This window comes from Leopardus geoffroyi, chromosome C1 (genome assembly GCF_018350155.1).
Source record: "Leopardus geoffroyi isolate Oge1 chromosome C1, O.geoffroyi_Oge1_pat1.0, whole genome shotgun sequence".
NCBI lineage: Eukaryota > Metazoa > Chordata > Mammalia > Carnivora > Felidae > Leopardus > Leopardus geoffroyi.
The window spans coordinates 4,025,977-4,051,616 of record NC_059328.1 but is presented as its reverse complement, the minus strand read 5'-3'; the positions used below and the strand labels follow the sequence as shown (position 1 = coordinate 4,051,616).

General features: G+C 56.3%; 2 protein-coding genes across 4 annotated transcripts; one reads left to right on the top strand and one right to left on the bottom strand.

The window, feature by feature from the left end:
• Positions 1–9,636, top strand: ICMT (isoprenylcysteine carboxyl methyltransferase). Its single transcript, XM_045475451.1, has 5 exons — positions 1–700; positions 1,589–1,677; positions 2,571–2,740; positions 3,519–3,736; positions 6,212–9,636. The coding sequence occupies exons 1-5, from the start codon at positions 506–508 to the stop codon at positions 6,392–6,394; spliced, it is 855 nt and encodes a 284-aa protein (XP_045331407.1). The 5' UTR covers positions 1–505; the 3' UTR covers positions 6,395–9,636.
• RNF207 (ring finger protein 207) lies at positions 9,531–23,116 on the bottom strand. Of its 3 annotated transcripts, XM_045475448.1 has the most exons (17): positions 22,554–23,110; positions 21,788–21,920; positions 20,606–20,750; positions 20,407–20,488; positions 20,252–20,327; positions 20,052–20,177; positions 19,599–19,645; positions 19,271–19,343; positions 19,125–19,193; positions 18,596–18,664; positions 18,414–18,511; positions 17,607–17,793; positions 17,281–17,466; positions 16,970–17,021; positions 16,526–16,643; positions 11,996–12,076; positions 9,531–11,159 (listed from the first exon to the last, which is right to left on the bottom strand). In XM_045475448.1, exons 1-17 carry the CDS (start codon positions 22,742–22,744, stop codon positions 10,988–10,990), a joined length of 1,905 nt encoding a protein of 634 aa, XP_045331404.1. In that variant the 5' UTR covers positions 22,745–23,110; the 3' UTR covers positions 9,531–10,987. The 3 variants fall into 3 exon arrangements, with proteins under 3 accessions (XP_045331404.1, XP_045331406.1, XP_045331405.1); XM_045475450.1 differs by lacking the exons at positions 9,531–11,159; positions 11,996–12,076 and having other exon boundaries at positions 16,963–17,021; positions 22,554–23,115; XM_045475449.1 differs by lacking the exons at positions 9,531–11,159; positions 11,996–12,076 and having other exon boundaries at positions 16,532–16,746; positions 22,554–23,116.
• Positions 23,117–25,640: the final 2,524 nt, after the last annotated feature.

Genomic DNA, 25,640 nt, shown 5'->3' with positions numbered 1-25,640 from the left:
GGGGTGTTCCGGCTGCCTCCAGGGCAGGGTCCCCGCGCGGTCGCAGCCTGGGCACCTGGCGGGCCGCCCCGCTCGCGCCTGCGCGCCGAGGGGTGTCGGCTTCGCCGGGGCACCGCGCGGGGCCGTCCGAGGGCAGGGTCGCTTCAGACTGATTTCTTGGGACAGGGGCGTTCTTGAGTTTGGGGCTGCTTTCTGGCAGCCGCCGGCAGCCGCCTCTCGGCCGGGGACACAGGCGCCCCGCCCGCCGTCCGCCGCTCGGCCGGGGTCAGAGGATTCCCCCGGGGGCTGACGGGGCGGGGTGGGGCGGGGCCGTGGGCGGGGCGCTCCCGCCAAAGCCGGGTCCCCGCCCCGCTGCGCGGTGGTATCGCGAGAGCTCTCGGTCGGCGCGGGGCTCCAGGCGGCGGCGCTTCCCAGCCGGCGTCGGCGGCGCAGTACGCAGGCGCGGCGGGCGGGTTTCCCCGGGCTACAGCCGGCGCCGTCGCCCGCTCGTCGGCCGCCCGGCGCCATGGCGGGCTGCGCGGCGCGGGCTCCGCCGGGCTCCGAGGCGCGCCTCAGCCTGGCCACCTTCCTGCTGGGCGCCTCGGTGCTCGCGCTGCCGCTGCTCACGCGCGCCGGCCTGCAGGGCCGCACCGGGCTGGCGCTCTACGTGGCTGGGCTCAACGCGCTGCTGCTGCTGCTCTACCGGCCGCCGCGCTACCAGGTGCGGGCCGGGCGGGGGTGGGCCGGGGCCGGGGCCGGGGCTGGGGCGAGGGCGGGACCCGGGTGGGTTGGGCGCTGCGCGCGGCCTCCGTCCCCCTCGGGGTCGGGGTGGGCCGGGAGCTGGGCCTGTGGGAGGGACCGCCTCCCCCGGGCGTGTTCTTTCTCCGGAAGTTCAGTTGGCAGGAGGGACCCCGCCTCACTAGGCTGGTGGGGGGGGGGGTAGGGGGGGGGCGGGGCGTGGGTCGCGGGCCCTCTCTCTCTCCCGCGGAGTGGGTGGGAAGTTGCAGTTGGTGCGGTTCAGCAGCTGCGCTTGGCGTGGGGAGGAAGCGGGCCCACGAGTTCTTTTATGTCATTTAAGTTGTGGAGACACACTTAACCTGCCGCCAAGTCAGGTCAGAAGCCCCCGCAGTGTTACTCGGAGGGGGTTGGGCACAGAGCCCCGCACGTCCCCGACTAGACTTGCTGCGTGGACTTGGGAGAGTCTGGCCAGTAAACGAGGTTCATGCGGTGTTCCCACTGCTCTGAATCCTAATAGCAGTAATAATAGCAATGGTAGCTCGAACTTACAGCACTCTTAAGTGCTTTATGCGGGTACTGTTCACAGCAGTCCTAAAAGGTAGGTACCATTGTTGTCCCCGTTGTGTATAGGGGGGAAACGGAGGTCCAGAGAGGTTAAGTAACTTGTCCAAGGCCACACAACCAGAGAGGGGTGGATGCGGGATTTGAACCCCAGGCACGTCTGCCTTACCCTCTTAGTCTCTGAGCAGATCAGCTCTAAGTGTTTCCCAGTAGCCTACTTGTCCCAAGGAAGTGGGGTGTGTGCTCTTGCAGCCCGGATGTGTGCTCGGGGAACAGCCCGGTGACTGAGCTTCTTTTGGGTCCATTTCAGATAGCCATCCGAGCTTGCTTCCTTGGCTTTGTGTTCGGCTGCGGCATGTTGCTAAGTTTTAGCCAGTCTTCTTGGAGTCACTTTGGCTGGTAAGATGTATTTGGGGGAAGAGTGGTTTTGAGGCGAGGGTGGGAGGATCAGAGGGTCAGAAGTGGTATATCCTCATCCCTGTGTCTCCTCTCTGACTGGCTGAAGGCTGTTGAGGATTCTGTACGGTCTCTGATGTCCAGCTAGATCCCTATGTCTCGGACCTTGAGAACTTGTGCCCATCGGTCGGTCGCTTCTGTTGCAGGCAGAAACAGGTCTCCCTGGCACCCTCCCCATAGGCGCCTTCATCAGTAATGTGACGAGCCCTTCCCAGAAGAGGGTACAGGTCCTCAGTGACAGGAAGGGGCAAGGCTCTGGCTCATCTTCACAGGCCTTTTCCGTCTCTAATTTCTATTAGGTCACATCTAGCGCCTCCCCCACGGCCACTGTAGGATTTTCCCCTACACTATGATTTCATTCCCTTGAGCCTTCTAGTCCCTGACCTGGATATGAACCAGTGGCTTCAAGGTAAAAGGCTTTATCTCCCGTTATCAGTTCTCTGAGCCATCTAATCCTTCTTTGCTGGAGTTATTTGTTTTGCTGAATTTTTGTATTCAACATACATCACTGCTTTGTTTTGACTGTGTTCCACTTTCATATTTTACTGTGTGTGGTATCCTTTCTAAAAGACTGAAGGGCCCATAATGCCTTCATGACCCTAGTCTGTTTGTGGGGTCTGTTACGTTCAAAAATAGTCTTTGCAAAGCCCCACCTTCTGTAGACCCGAAGAGTAATGTTACATGTGGGTGCCTGATGTCCACTCTCAGGTAGGTGACAGCGGGACCTCCTCAGAGAATTCAGGGACAGTTTGGCAGACCCAGATCTGCGCTTGGACTTGCGGCCAACTTGATTCCCTTGCCCCAACTTACCTCTCTTTCTTTTTGTTTTTAAATAGGTATATGTGCTCCTTGTCACTATTCCATTATTCTGAATATTTGGTCACAGCAGTCAATAACCCCAAAAGTCTGTCCTTGGATTCCTTTCTCCTGAATCACAGTCTGGAGTACACAGTAGCTGCTCTCTCTTCTTGGATAGAGTTCACACTCGAAAATATCTTTTGGCCAGGTCAGTGTGTCCCACGTTTCCCTCTGGAGGGGAGAAGGGTGGCTTCTGTGCAGGCCTGAGGGTGGTGACGTGGGCTTGCCTCCCAGGTGTAATCCCTCCGAGTCACTTTCCCCAGCTCTCCGTCCTCACTAAGCTCTTTATAAAGGACAAGCACAGCTTGTGGCTTCCGCTTCCGGATTTTGAACGGAGGACATGTTGACCGTTTGCTTTAAGCCTTCCACAACGTACCGCACTACCTCACGTGAAGTCCCGACCTTCGATAGCTATAATTCTACTTTTACAGTCAGAGATTTGCATCTGTTCATTTTCTGTGACTTGAGACTTTTCGTGTCAAGGTGTTATTAGCAAAAACCTCTGCATCTGAAACGTACTCTCAAATGGAACTTTCCACAGCAAATTAAGTAAAATATATGTGGTTCCCAGGATTTGGTAAAGGGCCAGAATGGGAAACATTGGATCCCTCTCTGCTTCACTTAGCTGTCCTTGTCCCCAAGGGAAGGAGGGGCATGTGACAGAGGGACACGGATGGAGAGCTCATCAGGTCTTTGCCATGATGCTCTAATTGGGTTGTTGGCACTTGAAGCAAATGAACAGCACGACTTAGGGGAATGTGTTTTGCTTATAATTAAATTTTAATGTGATGACAAATGCTAATTGTCCACTAGCATGTTTCCTAATGTTGCTGGCCTTGGAGAAATAGGTTCATTTTAAGCATCTGCAGGGGGAGCTCCATGGGCCCATGTCTTCACTTCCTGTGTGTCACACGTCTCTCCTCCAGAACTGAAGCAGATCACCTGGCTCAGTGCCTTGGGGTTGCTGATGGTGGTCTTTGGAGAATGTCTGCGGAAAGCGGCCATGTTCACAGCTGGTTCCAATTTCAATCACGTGGTGCAGAATGAAAAATCAGAGACTCATACCCTGGTGACAAGCGGAGTGTATGCTTGGTTTCGGCATCCTTCGTACGTCGGGTGGTTTTACTGGAGCATTGGAACCCAGGTACGGTATCAGAAATGACAGTGGTCGCCTTGGATTTTTTTTACAGTTTAAAAAATCTAACGCCATAAAATGTACCATTTTGAAATGTACAGTTCAGTGGATTTCATTGAATCTGCAAGGTTATTGGTCTCCTTCAGATAGGCGCATGTGCCCTCTGTTGTGTTTCAAGTGGTAGTGAAATAAAACCCAAAAGAATGGATTTAGTCCTTAACGTTTTTTGGGTTTTTTTTTTGTTTTGTTTTTTGTTATTTTGTTTGTTTGTTTGTTTGTTTGTTTTCACTGTGTACCTAAAATCTGGGTGTCCTAAACTTGTAAACTGCTGGCGATTCTAGGTGCTGTGACCCCATCTGCCCTACCCCTTCCCTGCTTCTTCACCTTAGATCTGGAGCACCCTTGTGGGATGAGAACAGAGATGGGGCTTTAGGGAGAGAGAGAGCCTTCTGCTGCTCAAGTGGATTCTGATTTTCATCGGAAGCTGCTCTTGTTGAGGCCTGGGTCGTGTATTAGGTTTAACGTGAGCTACCGAGGTTGGCTGTGTCTCGGGTTGCAGACTGAGCCTTGCTTCCTGACCATTGCCTCTTGAATCTGTTTTCTTGGTCCTAGAAAGACTTGGCCAGAGAATGTGAACAGAGCTCAGGAAACTCCTCATCTCCTTGAGAAAATCCATTCTGGGCCCCCAAGCATTCCATTGGCAATACATGGTCCTTTGGGGACTCCCTGGTGAAACCCCCCCCCCCCCCCCCCCCCCCCCCCCCCCGCCATGGTGTAGAAGGGGCAGGTTACCACACAGGATTTCTTTTCTCTTTTCTTTTCTTTTCTTTTCTTTTCTTTTCTTTTCTCTTTCCTCTTTCCTCTTTCCTTTTTTCTCTTTTCTTTTCATTTATTTTTTTAAAGTTTGTTTTGAGAGAGACCACGCATGAGCATGAGTGGGGAGGGGCTGGGAGCCAGGGAGAGAGAATCCAAAGCAGGCTCCACCCTATTAGCACACAGCCTGACTTGGGGCTCAGTCTCACGAATGGTGAGATCATGACCTAAGCCAAAATTGAGTCGGACGCTTAACTTACTGAGCCACCCAGGCGCCCCAGGATTTATTTTAAAACTTTCATTTCTGAAACTTAAGACTGCTGCATTAACGATCATACTCCTTGGGAACAAGTTGATTATAATTGAATCGTGTAATTTACCATAAATGCTACCTATGTATTTAAGTGTTCTAGGACTAAAGAGTTTTCGTACCTCTTTGACCATAGGTCTTTTTACACTGTGACCCGGCACACAGACATGCATGAAAACGGAACAGGTCTTTCCCAGAGCAATATTTGTTCTTACTGAGTACAAAATACTCCTGTTTTCTGTCTTGTTATTTGTGATGCCGTGATGCACTAAGTGGGTTTCGGGGCTCAGTAACAGGTTGTGGGCTGCAGTTGGGAAACCCTAGTATAGGGTGTGTTGGGAAGCCACGTGTGGTTGCTGGCTGTGAGGGCACAGGCTCTGGGGCACTGACAGGGCCAGTCCTGGCATTCATGTTGGCTGCTTGGCCTCTCTGTCCTCACACACTGAGGACAGCAGTGCCGTCCCAGAGGTTCAGTATAGGGGCTTATTGGTCGTAAAGGGCTTAACTTGTGCCTGGAATACGGTTAAGTGCCCAGTAAGTAGTGATGGGAATAAGAAGTCAAGGGCATGTGCCTGGCTCTTGGTGGAAATCGCCCACTGGGGGAAGACATGTGTCCGTAGGGGTCCATCAGAAGGGGCAGGGGTGGAGTAGTGGGTTTCCCACATAGCACAGGAAGTTCCTGAGAGCCGGGAGGTGTTCTTGGCCTGGAGGGACTGTTTGGCTGTGGATCAGTGGGGAAGACATTCTTAAGAGTGGGGAAAACACATGAGTAAGGAAGTGAGAGGCAGTCAGAGTGGGGGTACAGCCCAGAGAAAAGGGGCCAGAGGAGGTGGCCGAGGTGCTGCTTTTCTGGGTTGGGGCAGGGGAGTGGTTTGAAGAAAGAAGTGATTTCATAAGCTCAGGTAGCAGTGGATCTGGTACAGGGATGGGCTGGGGCGGCAGGGGGGCAGGGGGTGCGGGGCAGGGGCAGGGGCCAGGGACCAGGCAGCTGCAGGCTGGAGGGGGTGCCTGGAACAGGAAGGGACAGGCTAGGAGCCCCACGGGGAGCTGCCATCAGCCTGAAGACTGAAATCTGAGAAGTTGATGTTTTAATTTTTAGGTACCTCTCACATAAGAGGAACAACAGAAAAGCGTATGAAAGAAAACTGCCGTGATGAGCGTTCAGCTCTAATGTGAAAGGGGTGGGGTGATTTCAGTGCGTGTGCCCTGGCCGCTGCTCTCAAAGACCCCGGTGGTATTTGAGAATCTCTGGGGCCCTTCCCCGACAGGAAGTCGTCCGCGGGTGTTCAGGAGAAGCAGTGCTGCTGACGTTCGTGGTGTCGGAACACTCTGACCCCGATCGACTTTGTGTCCCCTGTCAGGTGATGCTGTGCAACCCCATCTGTGGCGTTGGCTACGCTCTGACGGTGTGGCGATTCTTCCGAGATCGGACAGAAGAAGAGGAGATCTCGTTAATTCACTTTTTTGGAGACGAGTACCTGGAGTATAAGAAGCGGGTGCCCACAGGCCTGCCTTTTATAAAAGGGGTCAAGGTGGAGCTATAACACAGCCGGAGCGGGCCAGGCTGGGCCGAGGGGCCTCCCCCCTCCACACAGCCCGGGACAGAACTGCCCCCGGCAGCCACGCCGCAGAATGGATTTTCTGAATCATTTTATGCGTCACCAGTTACTCTTCTGGAATATCACTCGAGACCAAACGGTCAGAAGGCCTTAGGACCAAAGGACCCCATACCCTAGAGCAATCTGTTCTTGGGCTCAATCAAGGTAGGACATAGATTAAAGGTGGGCAAGGAGCAAATAACAGCAATATTCAACAGTGCCCCTCCAGAAGGGCCCTGGCGAGAGCCCATGGCCCACGAGGTATTTAGTGTAACCGAGACCCCTCAGGAGAGGTGGACTCACTCATGATGTCGAGTAAGGCTTCTTCTGCAGGAAGGGGTATGTGGGCATCAGTGCTTAGTGTTAGAAATTCGTTCAGAATCTTTAACCGAAAAACACAAACAGCACAGCTTCGACCTCCTTCTTTCTGTGCTTAAGTGCATGAGCATCTATACAGTTTTAAGATAATTCTTTATAAGGCACTTTGGCTCTTAATATATTTAATCGTATTTACATATCTATTTTTTATAAATAGCAGTATAGATTCAGAGGGGACTCACTTGGTGTTTATAGCCCCAACTTTTATCTGGCAGAATGGACACCTCCAGACAACTTGGCTGAGTGGCTTTGTGTTCACAAGGGCACCCCTGGCCAGGGAGACTGGACCCCTGTGGCTTTCCCCGGGGTCCTGGCTCCCGCTCTCCTCCCCAGAGGGGGCTGTTATCAGTGACACAGGCATGTCAAAGGGGTGTCATTTTTCCTTTAACAGAGAAATGCTCACTGAGCACGTGCTCTGTGTAAGGCATCGTCAGACACCGGGAAGTATTGCTCTCCGTTGGTTTGGGATTTCAGTCTTTCACCATAGCTTATATTTTTCTGTTTCATTTGAAATCTCTCAACTGTTGATTTCTATGTTCTGTTCTCAGAACCTCACCATCTCTAACATCATCTCACACTCTTTCCCAAGGGGTTTACGCACACACCACTGCAACATTCAAGCAAGTCAGTGTACGAGAGTCTTAAATAGAGCAAATGGTCCCGACGGAGATGTAGTCGGTATTTTTGTTTTCCAAGTTTGGGGAAAGTGGTTGGCTTTAAGTACGTAAGCTTTAGGACCCTTGTTTAATTCTGGACCAGAGAGGGCCTTGGTCTCCGCGTGGAATCCTTCCTGCAGTTCCGCGGTGGCGCTAACGGAGCCTGATTACGACGACGGCCGCGGCGGCCCCGGCTGGAGGGCTGCTGTGCTGCCACGCCGTGCCGGGCGGCTTCGAGGAGCCACTTAACCTTTCCGTGCCTAGACTCCCCATCCGTAGAATGGGGTCAGTACCACCTACCTCATAGGGGTGTTGTGAAAACTTAGAAGAACAACGTCAAACGTTTTTAATACTTAGATGAGAGAGAATGGCGTAAATGAAATCTATCCTGTGTCAGAGTCACACAGACGTGGACGTTGCTTAGCTGTACCAGACGCTGGGAACGTGTGTTCGGAAGAGCATTTTACCAACTCAGAAACATCACTTGTTTCTAGATTTCATGGCCTAATTAATTTTTTTGTTATTATGTATACCAAAGAGGTTTACGGGTTTGTTGATTCCTGGGATGCCGCTCGCCCATGTGAGCGGACTCTACCATCGGCCCTCGTGAGGGCCTTGCAGCCAGGCCGGCCGAGGCCGCCGCTGGAGCACTCAGCAGCAGGTCCTTCTGGCACGAACACTCCCCAGTGGGACTCAACATGCACTTACTCTGGGAACTCGAGTTGACTCACTTCTGACTTGTTCTCCAGACCACGCTTAGCAAAGTCAGCTCCGCTCATTGGGACTGCAGAATGGAGGAGGGTGTGGCTGGGGTTTTGGCAGCCATCCCCAGCTGCTTGAGGGAAAGTGCTGTGCTGTATCTACCGGGATTGGACCCAACTTTCATTCCCACTGAGGGCTGTGAAGCTGTCTTTAATAGATGGAGAACAGCTAATGACGGCCCCCTGGCTTTGTGGACAGAAAGTCTGAAGGTGTTGGCGTTTGGCGATCTCATCTTGCCCCACCTGCTAGAATTCTCAAAGCCCACCTTCCTGCCGGGCCCCTGAGCCCAGAACGTGGGCCTGGTGTTTTGTGGCGAGGTGCTGCTGTTACATCACCTGGGCTTTAAAGAGCTCTTCCAGGGGCGGACCAGGGGGGCGCCCTCACCCCGACTTGTACGCCCAGGGCAGAAGTCAGCAGTTACTTAGGGAGAAAAGATGAACTGCTTAGGGGCAGGATTTGGCAAGTGATTGACTTTCATCTAGTACTGACATTTTCAGATTATTTTTAACTTTATAAATTTAGCAGTGACAGTGTGCGTGCAGAGAATCAGGTTAATGAAGTGCAGGCTCTTGGGGTATTCCCAAAAGCCTTTGGGTAAAGGCCACGTCACCAGTTCCCTCAAATTAAGAAACTGTCAAGAGATGACTTCCTTTTTCCATTGCAGGTTTTAAAGTGGAGATTCTTAAATGGAAAAAAAGGCACTGCACAGAACAAAGCTACTTTGAAGCAGCGTAAAGTGAGACGTTTTATGAGGATTTGCAGGCTGTGGCCGAGAATAGCAGCTCGCAGAAAAGAGGTAGTGAGTGGGGTGAGCCTGGCCGAAAGCGAAAGGCAGCGTACCCCACTGGCCCTTCATCTGTATGAACTGCTTCTTGAGCCTCAAAACTAAACTTGATCAGTCCCTTCCATTTATTTAACACTCTGAGTGATGGACACGATAGGGAAGTATTCCTAAACCAATACACCTGTTAGTAGCTTAGGCTCAGGAGGGCCGGCCACAGCTCCAGCTTTTTGGTAGCAGCCCCTCCGTAATAGGCACAGTGACCCCCACTGTCCCTTCTCTGCACTTTCTTACTGCCTTAGATAGTTGCGATCTCCCACCACATCTCGCTCCTGTAGTGGCTCGATGAGGTTGGTGGGAGAGGCTTGCTCTCTGCGCCCTGCTGGGAGAGCTTGACGCCTTGTCCTGGGCTTGGAGGGCCAGCCGGCAGGGGTGGTCCCAAGCACTTGCTCTAGAGGAAGCCGTCCCATAGCTAGGAGAGTAATTTAATGGAGTAATTATTTTACTCTTCTTTTTACATGCAGAAATGTTTATTTAAATATTTTAAATTGGATTTTCTTTCACAGATACTGATTATTTCCAATTCTTAAATAAAACTGTACTTGATTTCACTATGAGCGGTAGCGTGATTGTGTGGGATGTAGGAACTCTAAGATCACGTCATCACTGGCTAAGAAATGTCCGGGACCTACAGCATAAAACCAGATGTGTTTTGCCCCTTCAATTCAGTCTTGAATTCTAATCTGTAGCCAGTTTGTTGTGACGAGTTCCTCCTGCCTTTTAGGCTCCCATGGGTTTAGGCTTTGGAATGAGGACATCAGTGCTCTGAACGCAGGGGCAGAACGGTGGATGTTGACGTGACATTTTCACAGATTGATGTGCTGCCCTACCTGGCACATGGAAGCCATTTGCTGTTCGTTTTTTGTTTTTTTGTTTTTTTTTTTAAGTTTATTTATCTATTTTGAGAGAGAGAGGGAGAGTGCAGGTGGGGAAGGGGCAGAGAGAAAGGGAAAGGGAGAACCCCAGGCATGCTCCATACCACCGAATGCACAGCCCAATGCAGGACTTGAGCTCATGAACTGCAAGATCATGACCTGAGCCAAACCAAAGTTGGACACAACCGACTGAGCCAGCCAGGCGCCCCATCCGTTTGCTGTTTGAACCACCACATCGAGCTGGATATTTCCTTCAAATGTGACTGTGTGGACATTTTAACTCCAAAACTTAAAATTTTAGGTCATCTGGGTTAATTTTCCTCTTTAAAGCATTTGTGAAATTACGCTTGATAGAAAGGACACCATGTAGGAGTAGGAATTTCTGGAGAAAGGATTCTGAGTCATCCTTTAGTAATACCAGTAGAAGGTGAACACGAGAGTGACCGTTGTCTGGAGAAGCAGCAGAAAGTTGTGGGGAAGTTGTACTGACCCTCTCCTGCAGCCCGTGCCACCGGCCGCCTCTCCTTTGCCCTGGCAGCTCAGTCCTTCCTTGACAGGAGAAAACGGGAGTGACGGTTTTCCCTTTTGCTGAGTCAGTGCTCAGATTACCGGCTGGAACTTCCCAGCGGGGCCGTGGCTCAGGACACCCTGAATTCTTGGGAGGCAGGCACGGCAGGGCTGTCTGAGCACGGCCCCTGACGGGGACAGGGCCTGGCGCTCCCGCGAAGGAGGTGCCAGGCCAGCGAGGGGCTCGCGCGGCACGTTCACGTGTTCACTCTTTCCAGGCGGACTGGGGCGTCGCCCCCAGTCCCCATGAGGAGGACTGAGACTTCATGCAGCGCAAACACAGGGAAGAGTGAAACTTAAGCCAAAGAATCTGAGATTAGGACTGGTCGGAGTGTCTGGGTTTTTCCGCTGATTGGTGATTACCCCTTATGACATACCTGGTGGGAATAACCTTTCTTAAATATCCCAGTCTTGACCTGCGTGCTGTGAAATGCCCACCCCTCCGGACCAGTCCCATTTGCTAAGTCAGGCGCTCTCTCTGTGTTGGGCCCTCGCCCCCGTTTTTCGGTTTGGGTCTGTGAGGGTCTTTGTTTTTCAGTGGAGGCTCTTCTTTGAGGCTGTTTGGAGTCCAGCTGTTCCCTCTGGGTTCTGACGTCTTCTCTCTCTTCTCTGCGACACTCACCGGGTCATTCCTAAAGGGACACTTGGCATGAGTGCTGCCTGGCACCCCCCATTTCACTGTGTGCCAGCACCAGCATGGCTCCTGGGATGGGAAGCCTTTCTGGACGACACCAGTGGGTGAACCAGAACCTTCTCTCCTAAAGGATTCTCCTCTTGTCTCTAATGGTTTTTAGTTGCCAAAACATCGGCAGCTCAGGCTATGTCTGTGGCTTGCGACAACAGCTTTGAATGGACAGTCCTCTGACGCATCGGAGCCGAGTGTGGTGCCCAGGAGGGTGAGACTAGTTTCTGCTCTGTCACCAGCCACTCTACACCGTGGCAGGTGCTCTGTGCCCTCCAAGCTCTCTTAGCTCTGGTCTCCCGCAGCCCTGGTCTCTGCCCCGTGTGCAGCAGGCTTAACTGAGAGCAAAATACTACAAGATCAGCCCGTGACAGTGACGGATCTGTTACCACACATTCTTCTCTTTCTCTGGCAAGGATTTTGGCAAACCCCGTGGTTCCAGTGACTAGTGATGCTCCCACTTGGAGAAGAGAACCCTCAGTTACTTTTCCTCATTCAAGTGAATCTGACTCACTTGATGTAAATGCCTACGAGCCAGTCTCTGGTGCCCGCAGCCCTCGGTGGCATGAGTGGTGCAGGCAGCAGCCGTGGCCATCTGCAATTCTGGAGTGTGGGTCACGTCTCCTCTGTGAAGCCGCCATCCGGGTTCAGAACCCCTCTGACCCGTGTTTTACAGACAGACCCAGCCAAGGCTCTAGAGCTGGTCAGCGGCAAGCCTGGACCGAATGGGAAAGAAAACCCGGGACCTGTCTCTGAGATCGAATCGGCTGGAAAGTCTCGCCTTACCTGGCGTGGGTCTCAGCACTGACGTCCTCCTCATGCGTGTTCTGTAGGTGGTCCAGCTGTTCCCCCGCGGGCATCTGAAGCCTGTGCGGGAGAGACCGTTCCTGGGAGGCTCGAAGGCAGCAGAGCCAGTCACTGTCCTTCAGCCCCCTCTTCGGACAAGACCAAACTGAATGAGGCACTCGGGCCTGCCTAGGGCTTGGGTCTCAGCTGTTTACTGAGGGCCAGAGCTGCTCCCGGGGACGGCAGCTGCGCTGTGGTTGGGAAGAAGTCACCGCGGGGCCTGGTGGCAGGGAATGGCAGGAACGGACACCTGCGTGTCCCAGGATCCCTGGGACAATCTGGGAAGGGGGATCCGGTCTGGCTTCTCTGGGGAACTGAAAGGCCATTATGACTGGGGTGTGGCCAGGGGCTGCCGTGGTCAGAGGTGGACAGGGAGGGTCCTGAAAGGGCTGTTGGGCCCCTGAGTGATGGGAACTCTAGGCTCTAAGAAGACCACTGGCTGTGGAACACCCTAGAAGGGCCAGAGAGGGTCAGTGATGGTGGCGTGGCCTGGGGCTGCCGTGGGGACAGTGGGCAGAGACAGTTATGTCAGCAGGATTCAGGGTATGTAGGAAATGGGGCGAAGGAAGGAAAGGAATCAGAGGCCCCCTGGCCTTCTCACTTGGGCACCTGGGGGATGTGATGCCGCTCCTGAGGGGTACAAACAATGGCACGTTTGGGGGAGGAAATGGGGTTCTGCCATTGTGGGATCTGAGGCCCCCGTGACCTGTCCAAGTGGAGACATACCCCGCCCCAGGAGGAGAAGCTGGAGAGGGGTCTGGAGCCCAGGGGGGCCAATACTGGGGAGGGCTCGGGGGTGGTCAGTGGCGCACTGGAGTTTTAAAGTGGGGGGACCGGATGGAGCCCCTTAAGCATAGGGTGTGGGATGGGGAGAGGCTCTAGGACTGAGCCCTGTGGAAAGCTGACACTTGGGCACTGAGCAGAGGTGGCAGAGCGGCCAGTCTGTAAAGGGACAGCCTGAAGGGCAGGAGGGAAACAGGTGTGGGCTGCCTCAGAAGCAAGACAGGAGCCTGGTGAAGACAGCGGCCTGCTCTTGAGCACCGGGAGAGGCCAAGGGCTGCAGCCAGAGGTCGCGGAGGACAACAGGCCACAGGAGCGGGCTCAGTGGGGACAGGGGTGGCGGGGGCGGGTTGTGGGCACTGGGAGAGGAGGAAGCAGAGGCAGCAATGCCAGATGCTGGAAAATGGTGCCATGAAAAAGGACAGAGGCAGCCAGCCTCCCCCGCCCCCCCAAACCTCCAGGAGCTGGGCTCCAGCCTGAGCTCCTCCTTTCCCTTTGCCAAAACCCACCGCTGGTGCCACGTCCCCAGAGACACGCGGGCAGGAGCACGTCCTTGAAGCTAGTTCCTCGCCGAAGCAGCACACAGAAGGAAACGTGCGCAAACTCTAAGAACAAGGCTCGGGACAGGCACGTGGCCTGCACAAGTGGGGCAGTGGCACCCGGAACGTCTCCTCCTTCCAGAGCCCCCCACCCCCACCCGGGGATGGCCACCATCCCGACTGCTAATGCCAGAGGTAGTTCTGTCTGGTTTTGACGTTTCATAAACGTCTCATAAACGGAATCACACTGTCTGCGGAGCAAGCGACTCGGAATGGCAGCTTCGGAGCCGACGCGGCAACTGGTCCCGGGTAGACAGGGATTTCAGCGCAATTGTGCAGAGGCCAGGCTGCGTTTCACCTCTCCGTGCGTATGTCAGAATAGTCACCGGAGAGGTGGCTTGGCAGTTCTGGAGGAACACGGTCACCGCACACTAGTTTTCCTTCTTCCTCAAACTCACGAAATCTCCAGGAAAGGGGCCAAAACAACAGGGGAAGGAGCCTCTCCAGGTTGAGGAGAGAAAAGGGTAACACCACAGTTTTGGAAGCTGGAGGGTCAGTGGTAACCTCAGCAGCCGGGAGAAACCCGAGCTCGGAACGGACGCGGGACACGCCCCACCCTACTGCCTTCACACCACGGAATCGCCTCTACCAGGGAAGACGGGACAGAAATAGGGAGGGGGCCGCCTCAAGCTCCCCACGGCCGAGCGGCCTCCCCTCCCCCACCCCAGCCCCCTGAAGGGTTGGTCTCTGCGAAGGTACCGGGGTACGACACGGTGGGAAACGAAAACCAGGGCTGCCTGCAAATGCTCCACACAGCAGCCGCCAGGAGGGAGACCGGGGAACGACAGGAAAAAAGCACTGCCCACCCCGGTGCCCCACCCCCCTGCAGCGAAGTGCCACCCATGTGCTCTGAGTTTCTGGCCTGCCCCCTCTGCCCCCCACCCCTAATATGAGCACACGATCAAGGATGGCCTGAGAAAAGTCCTTAAAATGGAAGACAGAGAGAGGGGCGCCTGGGTGACTCGGTTAAGCGTCTGAGGTCATGATCTCACGGCTTGTGAGTTCGAGCCTCGAGTCGAGCTGTGCGCTCAGAGCCTAGAGCCTGCTTTGGATTCTGTGTCCCTCTCTCGCTCTGCCCCTCCCCCACTCACTCTCTGCCTCTCTCTGTCTCTCTCTCAAGAATAAACATTAAAAAAAATAATAAAATAACCCAAAAATAATAAAAATAAAATAAAACGGAAGACAGAAACCTAAACAAAAACTTGGAGGAAAGAGACTTAAGGGAGAAAGAAACAGCAAACACCTGTCAGCCTTGGAGGGGCAAGAGACTGTCCATAAAACAACAGAATGCTGTGTGTTGGGGGGGGAGGGGAAGACCATGGTACAAAACAAGGGCTCTTGGAAATGGAAAACAATTTTAAACATTTTTATTTATTTTTGAGAGAGCACGAGCAGGGGAGGGGCAGAGAGAGAGGGAGACAGAATCCAAAGCAGGCTCCAGGCTCTAAGCTGTCAGCACAGAGCCCGATGTGGGGCTCAAACCCACAGGCCGTGAAATCGTGACCTAAGCCGAAGTCGGACGCTTAACCGACTGAGCCACCCAGGCGCCCCCAAAACAATGAAATTTTAAAAAGAGCTCTTGGAAATTTTCTTCAAAAATGACCTCAACAGAAGGGTTGGAAGAAAAGAAATCTCTCAGAAAGTGCAGCAGAAAGACAAAGAAGAAAGTACCGAGGAGGTACATCAGCCCAGGAAAGCCAGTAGTCCAATAATAGGGATTCCAGGAAGAGAAGAAGTGAAGAAATCAACTAATTCAAGAAGACATGTCAAAAGTGAAGGACATGGGGGCACCTGGGTGACTTGGTTGGTTAGGTTGGTCATGATCTCACAGTTCCTGAATTCAAACGCCACATTGGGCTCTGCACGAGGAGCTGAGCCTCCTTGGGATTCTCTCTCCGTCTCTGCCCCTCCCCGGCTTGCTCTTTCTCTCTCTCTCAAAATGAACAAAACAAAACAAAACAAAAAACCTGAAGCACATGAACTTACAGACTGAGAGGTCCTTCCTAATGGATGGAAGTAGACCCTCACCAGTGTGAAGTTTCAGAATGCTGGGACCAGAGAAAATTCCAGAAGCTTCGAGAGAGAATAAGTCGATCTCATCACAAAGATTAGGAGTCAGAATGCCTTCAAACTTCTCAAAGACAATCTCGGAAGCAAGGAAATACAGTGATGCCTTCAAAGGACAGTCATTTCCAATCTAGAATTTCATGACTTATTTGTTTGTTTGAGAGAGGGAGACGGCAAGCACGGGCAGGGAAGAGGGGCAGAGGGAGAGAGAGAGATAGAAGAGAGAGAAGAGAACCTCAAGCAGCCTCCACACTCAGCCAGGAGCTTGGTGAGGGGCTCAGTCCCACAACCCTGGAATCATGACCTGAGCCAAAATTGAGTCAGATGCTCAACCAACTGAGCACCCCAGGCACCCCTCCAGTCTAGAATTCGATACCCAGCAAAACCATCAGTCAAGTGCAAAGGCAGAATATAGACATTTCAGACTTGTGCTGTCCAAAATATGTACCTCCCGTGCACCCTTTTCCAAAGAGTCACGGAAGGGTGCAGGGGCAAGGCAACGGGAGTCCCCCAGAGGGTGGTGGAGAAAGACTTCAGGCTGACCGCGGTCAGACCTACAGGGCAACCAGCCCACCCTGGAACCAGGTGATGCAAGAGACAAGCACATTGAGAACCTGCCACCAACATCTCTCTGCCACTGTAACACCTTTTGATGCCCAAGTATGGTGCTGAGAGCCTAGACTTGGCTTAACCATGTAGTGAGGCAGTTCTGCCCTCTCCTCCGTGTCCTGCTGCCTGGATCTGTTGAGGGCCCTCATTTCAGCCCTAAGAAGTGTCTTCTGCTTTGGCCTATTCCTGAGGGCTAGAGGTGGGCAATGTTGTGCCTCGAAGCAGGAACTCTGAGCAGCCAACTCATTCTGTGTCTTTGAGAGATGTCCAGCACCTGGTCTGCCCAGATGCCCTGAGTAAACCCTCGTGACCTGGCCCACTGACTTCCTAAAAGGAGCTCTTCTGCACATATGGCACCTTGTCCACACACATTCAGAAGTGTCTTGGCTCCCCTGTGAACAACCCCTGCTCTCACCTGGGCTCCAGTCGCTCCTTCACCTTGGCAATGGAGCGGACGTAGGGCGTGATCTGCTTGGTGATGCTGGTCAGGTAGGCATTCTCCTGCTTCAGCTGGAGAAGGTCACGGAGCTGGGCTGTGGGGGCCAATGCCAGAGCGTTGGGTCTTGTTGGCTTCAGGTTCTTCTTGTCAGGCTCACACCTTCTACGTATCTATCCCAACTACGTCATCGATTGCCTCTTTAATTAAAGAGCATCGTGAGACTTGTGGAGGTATTCTGTTTACTGAATCCTGACCTCACATGCATCATTTTGGGGCATTAGCAATCGTGAGGCAAAGTCAAGGGCTAAGGGGAGGAGCCTGGGAGTCTGTATCTGGTTAGTGGGTAACTGACTTCCTGCCCCTGCCAACACGTGGGTTAGCTCCAGGATGGGGGTGCACCCAGCAGCAGTTGCCTGGGACCTTCGTAGATCTCCTGCTCGTTAGCCACCCGCTGGTAGGATTCCTCCCAAATCTGAAAGAGAAAGGGAGTTGGATGTTGCATATGGCCATCAGCTGGAATTTCCACTGGTGGCATTTCTGTCCTCTAGCTACTCAGGTCCACAGGGCACCCCCAGCTAGGTCACGGGGTTCCAGGCAGCAAAGAGCCTCATTCCAGAGCCTGCCACACGAGGGCCTCATGATGGACCAGGCCAAGCTCCTCCTCCTCTCTCCTTCCCCCGTATGCCCGACAGGTGGGGCTGCAAGGGGCTCGGCGCCCGGGGAGGGTCTACCTCCTGGAAGACCGCTCTCATCCCCTCCAGGGAGGCGTACTCCAAGGCGATCTGCGTGTCCACCTGTGCGGACTTGTGCAGGATGTCTCCCATGATCTCCGCCTTGATGAGCGAATGGTGTTTGGTGAGGTCCCGGTGCAGTTCCTGTACCTGGTCCTTCAAGTTCTGCATCTCTGCCTGCAGGCGCTGTGCACAGACACCTAGTGAGCATGCCTCAGCAGAGGCACAGCCTCCAGGCCAGGTGGTCAGGACTAGATTTGGCCACTGCACTTTGGGCAGGCAGGGGTGGGGACATTCCCAGCCTGCAGGTCCCTGGCCCCACTCACCCGGTAGGAGTCCTCATAGTGGCGGCAGTGCTCCACAAAGGGCGTATCCTCACCCTCGGCCAGCAGCACCTTGGTGCTGATGGACCGGTGCAGCGTGGGCTTTTGGATTAGTGACCCCAGCATCTTTCCCGCTGGGGAAGGGCAGCTGGGCCCCATCAGCACGTTGGGGCCTGAGCCCGCTGCTAGCCTGAGGGGGAGAGAGCCAGTGTGGATGCAGATGTGGGGGGTTGGGAGGGTCTCCCCTTCTCCAGGCTCTCAGCCTCTCCCCAGGACTGCACACCAGAACCACTTAGGAACTTTGAAAAAGTCTGCGCAAGGCGCACCCAAGACCAAGCAGCATGGTGTTTAAAAAAATCCAGGGTAATGTCAATGTACAGGAAAAGGTCCATCCAGATGTGTCAGGGCTGGTGCATAATAAACTTTGTTCACTCACCCACGGGACTTTGGGCATTTCACCTGACGCCCAGTCTCCCCTGACCGGGTTCCCTGGCACATACATCCAGCTCAGGCATTTCTCCTAAGTCCTCCTGGGTGTCTGGCTCTCCAGACTAAGGCCCGGAAGTCGGGCCTTAAGGCGGGGGTTGGGGGGGGGGGCGCGAGTGGCGGAGGAAATGAGCAGCAATTGGGGACAGTCCCGGGTCCTCTCTGTCCTTCCCTAACCAGGCTCTGCTCTGCCAGGTCTGCCCGGGGCTTCCGGTCCCTCCGTCTGGGGAGGGCGGCAAGCAGCCTGTCCCTACCGCGACCGGGTACCTCGTGTCGCCCCCACACCCCGCCCCGGCGGCAGGGAGGGCGCCCCCAGCTGCTCACGTGTTGGGGGCGGCCCCGGCCCCCGGCGCCCGGCGCGGCCCCAGCAGCAGCAGCGGCTCCAGGCAGCGCGCGAACTCGGCGCGGTAGTCGCTGGCGATCTGGGCGGCGGGACCGGCTGGTGAGGCGGCTTCCTCGCCCCCTCCGGCCCCGCCCCGGCCCCCCCACCCCGCGCCGCCCCGCACCTTGCTATTCTGCGCTGGCCGGAGGCGCTGCGGCCGCGTGACGATGCCCTGCAGCCTCTCCAACAGCTCCTGCAGCGGGAGGAGGGCGCTCAGGCCCCCGGGAGCGGGGGAGGGGGGCTGGCGGGGCAGGACAGTGAGGCCCCGCGCCGCGAGGGCAAGGCTGACTTTGGCACTCACCTGGTACGTGTTGGGAGTCCCTTCCCTGGGACTGTCCCAGAACCCCCACGCCACCCCAGCCCCCAAATCCACAGGCAAGCTGGGGGGAGCCGAACTTCAGTAGACACCCCACACTGTGGGCGGAGTGGAGGCTCCCGCTCCCCTCCAGGCTTCGCCGTCCTTTTAAAAGGGACTCAGCTGGCCCCTGAATGTTTTGCAGATGATGGTGCAGAGGAGGGGGAGGTCAGCCGCAGAGAGCCCTGGTCCAGACCCGGGGGGGGCAGGCTGCCAGGCCCCGAGGTGGGAGTCTTGGGTGTGCAGGGTGGGCTTCTGATGGGGAGAGGGAGACCCCTCAGGAGCCAGGGGGACTCACATAGCCCAGGTCCAGGAACTCAGCCTTATTGGCCAGGCTGAGGAAGGATGAACAGTTGACCAGGTGAACCTGCGGGCGGGACACTGCTCTGTAAATGGTGGGGTGGGGGGGTGAGTGCCCAGCCCTGTACCCCCAGCTCCCCTTACCTGCAGGGTGGGCAAGAGAGTGGCCAGGTGGGAGAGCTGCTCCTTGAAGGCCTTGTCCTTCTCTTCGTATTGGCTGGGGGAGGGGCAGGCAGCCTCAACTCCTAGGGGAGTGGCGCCCACCCCCCCCACCTGGGGGGGGGGGCTCAGAACGGGGAGGTTCTATCTCCCCACCAGCTCTGTGCATCCTTCCCCGGTGCCCTGAGCCACCCGGCCCTCCTCGCCCAGATGTCTTGCTCCCCAGGGTGGGGCAGGGTCTGCCTAGGTCCAGGCAGGGAGATAGGTGTATGGAGGCCAAGGGACAGGGAGTGGAGACCCCGCCACCACTCACCTCTGCACCGCCTGCAGCAAGAGCGCTTTCCTCTCCGCCAGTTTGTCCTGGAAGGGATGGCCTGCTTCTGACTGGGCGCGGTCAGCCCGCCACCTCCCGGCCCGGCAGTCCCCCACGCCTGCGGCCCAGCCACACACCTGGTTCCGCTGGCTGTCCCTCCAACCTGCTGGCTCTTCCTGCCTGCCCCCTACTGCCTGGCAGTCCTGGTGCCCTCACCTTAAATGTCAGCAGCTCCCCTGGGGAGGGGGCGGGGAGTGTTCCCTCACCACCCCGCACCTCTGGCACCAGCCTGGGGCTGGAACTCTCCTGGCCACCGTGATTAAGTAACTCCATGCGCGGCTGCCCTGCTACACCGGAAACTCCACGCCGGCGGGAGGTGGGGTGTTGTGGGTACCGGGTCGTGGCTGATGAGGATGCTCAGCCTGTGGCTGTCGGGTCCCCACTACCCCTCACCTGCATGCTGCCGAAGAGGGCATGAATGGCGGCCTCCTCCTCCGCCGCGCTGCGCCGCACCTCCTCCACCATCGCCTGCAGCTGCGCGATGGCCTCCCGCGTGGCCGTCTGCAGGGCCTTCACGGCCTGGGAACAGGGCGGCCTCAGCCCGGCAGGCGCGCACCTCCCCTGCCCCGGCGCGCTGGGCACCCCGCGCTCACCAGCACCGCCTGCTCCAGCCGCTCGCAGCCCTGCACGTAGGCTGACTCGAGGTCCACGCAGTGCGCCCGGCTCTCCCTGCGGGGACCCCGCGCGTCAGCCCCGCTCCCGGCTGCCCTCCGGCACCCCCTCGCCTCCCGCTCCCCCCCCTACCCACCCCTGCATGTCACGGAAGCAGCGGATGCACAGCAGCGACTTCTTGTCGGTGGAGAACATGATGTAGGGCTCGGCGTGCAGCGCTGCGGCGGGGGGGGGGGGGGGGGGGGGGGTGGGCGGCGGGGACGGAGGTGAGGGCTCCGGGCAGGCCCGCCCGGCCCGGCCCCGGCCCCCACCCCCACCCGACACGCCGCACTCACTGCACTTCTGGAGCACGTCGCGGCTGCGCTGGCCCAGGGCCACGATGTCGTGGCGCGCGAACATGCGTGCCCGGTGCGTCTCATCGCGGCAGCGTGCACACAGCGGCTGCCCACACGTGTTGCAGAAGTACGTGGTCTCTGCGTCCTAAGGACAGAGGACCCAGCGCAGCCTCAGCCTGCCCACGGGCCGAGGAGCCTGAGTCCCTGAACACGCTCGCTCGTGTCAGAGAGTGCGTCAGTCTGAGCCTGGGGCAGGCACGCGGCTAAATGCAGCCCTTCCGGGTAATCATGACGCTTGAATATACCCAGTTTACAGATGAGGGGTGGGGGGAGCAGAAACATTTTACCTACAACAAAATTTTGTGTTTGAAGGCTTCTCAAGCCCTCCTTGGCACCCTCAACAGTGGCCAAGTAACGGTGCCCACCCTGGCCATCTGTGTCACAAGTTGGCTGGGAGAGGGAAGGAGGGCCCATTGGTTCCCTTCCCTACGCAAGACCTAGGGCTGAGAGGCCAGGTCTCCCACTGCCGCTGTGGCTTTGACCCCAACAATGGCTGTGTAAGCACAGACCCAACTCCTTACTTTGGCATTTAAGGCCATTTCCTTCCATGCTGTCCCTACCTCCAACCCCTAACCTCCTGAACTGTCGGCCCTCACTTGCCCAGCACATCCCGAGCTTTTGGCCCCACAGGGCTGTCCTCCTGGGGCTTGGAATACCTTATCCAACCTTCACAGGCCAGAGTCCCGCGTGCCATTCACATTCACAGCCCAGCCTGAAGCCTGGCCTCTGCTCCTCTTTCTTAGACTGGGGGAGGGGGGCAGGAACACCCCTCTCCAACAGCACATTGTCCTCACTTCCCCTTGGGTACAGATGGCTTGGTCAGCTCCCCAGGGAGGAGCCCTCAAGGGTCATCCCAACTCCACCCCAAGTTTGGGGACTGGTAAGCCCTCCCCCAATGGAATGATGTTAACCTCTGCCACTATCTGGCTAGTGCCTCAGGTCACTTGTCCTGGACCTCAGTCTTTCCACCTGTAAAACGGGGCCCACATTTGGGATCCAGGGTGACTTAGGTTTTGGAAAATCCACAGAGGGAATAATCCTCTAAGGACATGTGGGGCACTCCCCCTCCCCACCCCCAGGCACTCCCCCTCCCCCCCACCCCCCACCCCCAGGCCTCCCTGCCTGCTTGCCACACTCCAGGTCACAGTTGGCACACTGCACCACCTCCATGCCATCCCCTGAGCTGTCCACCAGGAACTGCAGCAGCCGATCCACAGGAGGGAGCCCGCTGGGGCCCTTCACCACCGTCTGGTGTCTGTGGAGAAGCTGCAGCCAAGATCCAGATGCCCCTTCCCCATGGCTCCTTATCTCCTTTCCCACCCCTCCCCCCCCCCCCCCCATTTCAGGCTGGAACTAAAAATGGGAGCTGGCGTCTGCTATAAATATCTCACCCAGTGCTCATTCTGACCCTGTCCCCCACTCTGCCCCATCCTGGGCGAATCCTGGGGGCCCATGGGGTTGGTGACCTGGGGTTTCAGAGGTGGACACCTCCCCTCTACCCTTTCTCATCACATTACACAAACTTAGGGCTAGCCCTTGTAACTTGAGCCAACATAACCTGCTTCTGTTGATCTAATACTCAAGGGATCCCCCAAGTGAATTACTGGCAGTGTTAGATTGCTGTGCTGAGATCCTGCACAGCCTTCCTCTTGCCTCCTGGCTTTCTAGGGGAGGGCTTCTGCCAGTTACTCCGGGCCTCGGTTAACCTGCTCTGTACAATGGGCGGGAGCCCGCATTCTGGGGCTGAGAGGTGCGGGCTGGGGGCAGCCTCTCCCAGCGGCCTCTGCCGGGAGTCAGAGCCCTGCCCTCCCTGCACCTAGCCCCGCATCTAGACGGGGCCAGTCTCCCTGGGGGGTGGGGGGCGACCACTGGGCTTTGGGGCACTCACTGGCACAGCGGGCAGGCGAGGCGGCCGTCGGTGGCGCGGCCCCGCAGGCAGCCGGCACAAAAGTCGTGGAAGCAGTCCAGCAGGCACGGGCGCTCGAACTGTGCGTGGCACAGCGGGCACACCAGCGGGTGGCCGCTCGCGGCGTCCGGGGCCCCCAGGCCCTCCAGGGGCACGAAGATGGCTCCCGACATCTTCTGGAAAAGCTCAGGAAGGCGGCGGCGCGTGCACGGTGCGGGGAGCCGGCCGCGGAGCCCGCGCGTCCCCTCTGCCCGCGCGCGGCTCCCTCCCGTCTACCCCGCCCCGCCCCGACGGGGCGTCCAGCGGTCGTGGGGCGGGGACCACCTAGGCCCGGGTGGGGTCTGGAGCGCCCGGGGCGGGGAGAACCGGCAGCAGGCGTGCGGAGGGGTCGCGCCCTGTGCGCGCTCCCCGCCGCTCCCGCACCCCCTTGGTGGCCCCGGAAGGTCAGGCCGCAGGACCGAGCAATGCGTCCTACCCAACGTCTACCCTCCCCTGCCTCCACGTCGCCCACCTCGCCTCACTCCCACCCCAGGAATTCCCCTCCCGGTGTCCTCTGGGTGACCTGCAGGCGACACCCCTTCCGCGCTGGACCGCAGCACTGCTCGGGCACGATGCTCCCGTGCACCCTTCCCAGGCCGGCCGCTGCGCCGCGACGAGGGCTCCCGCCACGGCCACGGTCACTCCGCGTCTCGCCCCGAGGGCAGAGGCGGGAACGCGGGGGCTGGAAAGGACCGCGCGGCGCGAGGGCCCGAGGCTCTGACTGGCTCCCGCCCGGTACCCGAGCCCGGAGCCCGGAACCGCAGGAGCGCCGCGCAGGGCGGGGCCGGAGGACCCCGAGTGTGGGCTCCGCAGGGGTGCCAAGGCGCTCTGGCTAGGCCGGCTCTCTCCCGGACGGCGGGGGCTGGGACACGAGTGGGTGTGCGGGTCCCCATTTCCTCCACGGCCAATTGGGGGCGCCAGAGAGCAGCGGCCGCCCCTCCGCAGACGGCGCGTGGGAGGGCCTGGAATCTCAGGCGGGCCTCTGGCTGGTTGGAGTCTCTCGGCCAAGAGACTGACCTCTCAGAGCCTCTCTGCTTGGGTGAAACAGGGCCTGCCCCTCGGTGATGCGCGAGAGTTTAATGAACTGAAATGAGCCTACTAGGCTTCTAAGTAATGAAGGCCTCAAACCCCATCACCAGCCGAGTTCCCCAAAGAAGGGGTGGGTTGGGGAGGGAGAGGAGTTTCTGAGCCTTTCCGGCAGAGCTCCCTCTGCTGTTCACGGCCAGGCCGGTCCTTGTTTATCCCAGCGTTATTTTCTCCAGAGTGCCTGCCATGCTTGGGTCATTTTCTACCTTCTCTGCACATGTTATCCTGAGCTCTGGGAAGGCAGCCTCTGTCTCTGCCCCTCCTGAAATCAGAGTCAAGCCCAGAGACTGACCCACAGAAGGTGCTGGATAAAATCTTATCAGTTAGGATGTAATATTTTAAAGCTAGGAGATAATATTTAAAGCTGGGTTTTGAAGGATGAATAGGAGTTTGACAACGGGAGAAAGGAAGAGAATTCTAGGTATAAACTACCTGTTCTTTCTCTCTCTCTCTCTTTTAAGTTATTTATCTGTTTGTTTGTTTATTTATTTAGAGACAGAGAGAGCTCGAGCAGGAGATGGGCAGAGAGAGAGAGAGAGAGAGAGGGAGAATTCCAAGCAGGCTCTGGGCACAGTCATCCAAGAAACCAAGAGATCATGACCTGAGCCAAAATCAAGAGTTGGACACTCAGCTGACTGAGTCACACAGGTGCCCCTAAACGACCTGTTCTACCCCTCTCTACCCCTGGTTCTATTTGTGCTCTAAGCCACAAGAACTGTAATAACAATAGCTAATGTTGTGGACAAGGTACTATTCAAAGTTCTTTTACTTGTATGAACTCATCCAGACAACAGCCTTAGAAGGTGGAAAATGTCACCCTAGTAAGTGATAGAACTGATATACAAAACTACAGGATACTTCATAAGTGAATTATGCAGGAGTTTCCTTCTGGAGGGGCTGTAGGAAATGGAAGTCCCTTCCTGATACTTGGGCTTGTTTAATCCATTGATTCGTGTCTTCATCTGTTAGTAAGCAGCTGCCATAGGTCATACACATGGGAGGGACCACAGTAGCCACGGTTAGCCAAGTATAAACATGGACAAGTACAATAATGACAGAGCTAAGTGCTCCAAAGAAAATTATCAGGATGATGTGAAGGAGGGCAGCTGGGAGGGGTGGAGCTGAGGGTACACTAGGTAATCCTGGGCAGAGGCAGGCACTGAGCCTGAGACCTTGCAGGATGAGAAGCGATCAGACACAAGAAAAGCCAGAAAGAGTTCAAAGTGGAGGGAGCTGCAAGTATAAGGTCTCAGAAGTTGGAATAAATGTCAAGCAAAGAAAAGTAGACCAATGTGTGTGGAGACTCAGGAACTCAGGGGTGAGGTGGGGCTGAGGACGGAGGTGGGTGTAAGGGTTACGGGTTTGGGGGGGGGAGGGGAAGGGGGAGTGGGGTCATGGGGGTGAGGGTGGTCCACTCCACACTCTAGACTAGAGATATCAAGGAGGTCACTGGTTGTGAGTCAGGAGTCCAGGGAGGGGTGGAAGCTGCACACAGAGACTTGGGGAGTTGTATTCAAAGGCATGATCTTGGGTCACACCAAAGGTCAAATGCAGATAAAGATGAAGGGAGCTCTGTGTCCTGCAGCCCTTCAATCCAGGGAAGAGGAGGGAGCAGTAAGGAGATGGAGAAGGAGTGGCCAGTGAAGTGGGAGGAGAACCAGGAGACCCTAAGTCCTGCCCACCCCCCAAGAAACGTCAGCAAGGAGGAGGGAGTGACCCACAGTGTCAGATGCTGCTAAGGAAGCAAGAAGAGGAGGACAGAAACCTGACCCCAGTCCCTAGCAGGGGGACATCACCAGTGACCTTGATGAGAGCTGTCCTGATAGCTGGGGGCCAAAAGCCTGACCAGGGTGGGTTTAACGGACAATGGGAGGACAGTCCACGGAGAGGCAACTCTTCCAAGAAAATTGGTGTGAAGAGATTGTCTTTCTCTGTCTCCCTCTC

Coding starts and splice junctions, on each gene's coding strand:
- ICMT (XM_045475451.1), top strand. CDS start 506: ATGGCGGGCTGCGCGGCGCGGGCTCCGCCGGGCTCCGAGGCGCGCCTC. Junction 1,678..2,570: donor TCTTGGAGTCACTTTGGCTG/GTAAGATGTATT, acceptor GTTTTTAAATAG/GTATATGTGCTCCTTGTCAC. Junction 2,741..3,518: donor CGAAAATATCTTTTGGCCAG/GTCAGTGTGTCC, acceptor TCTCTCCTCCAG/AACTGAAGCAGATCACCTGG.
- RNF207 (XM_045475448.1), bottom strand. CDS start 22,744: ATGTCGGGAGCCATCTTCGTGCCCCTGGAGGGCCTGGGGGCCCCGGAC. Junction 21,921..22,553: donor CTCGCCTGCCCGCTGTGCCA/GTGAGTGCCCCA, acceptor GCTTCTCCACAG/ACACCAGACGGTGGTGAAGG. Junction 19,344..19,598: donor TTGCTGCAGGCGGTGCAGAG/GTGAGTGGTGGC, acceptor CCCCTCCCCCAG/CCAATACGAAGAGAAGGACA.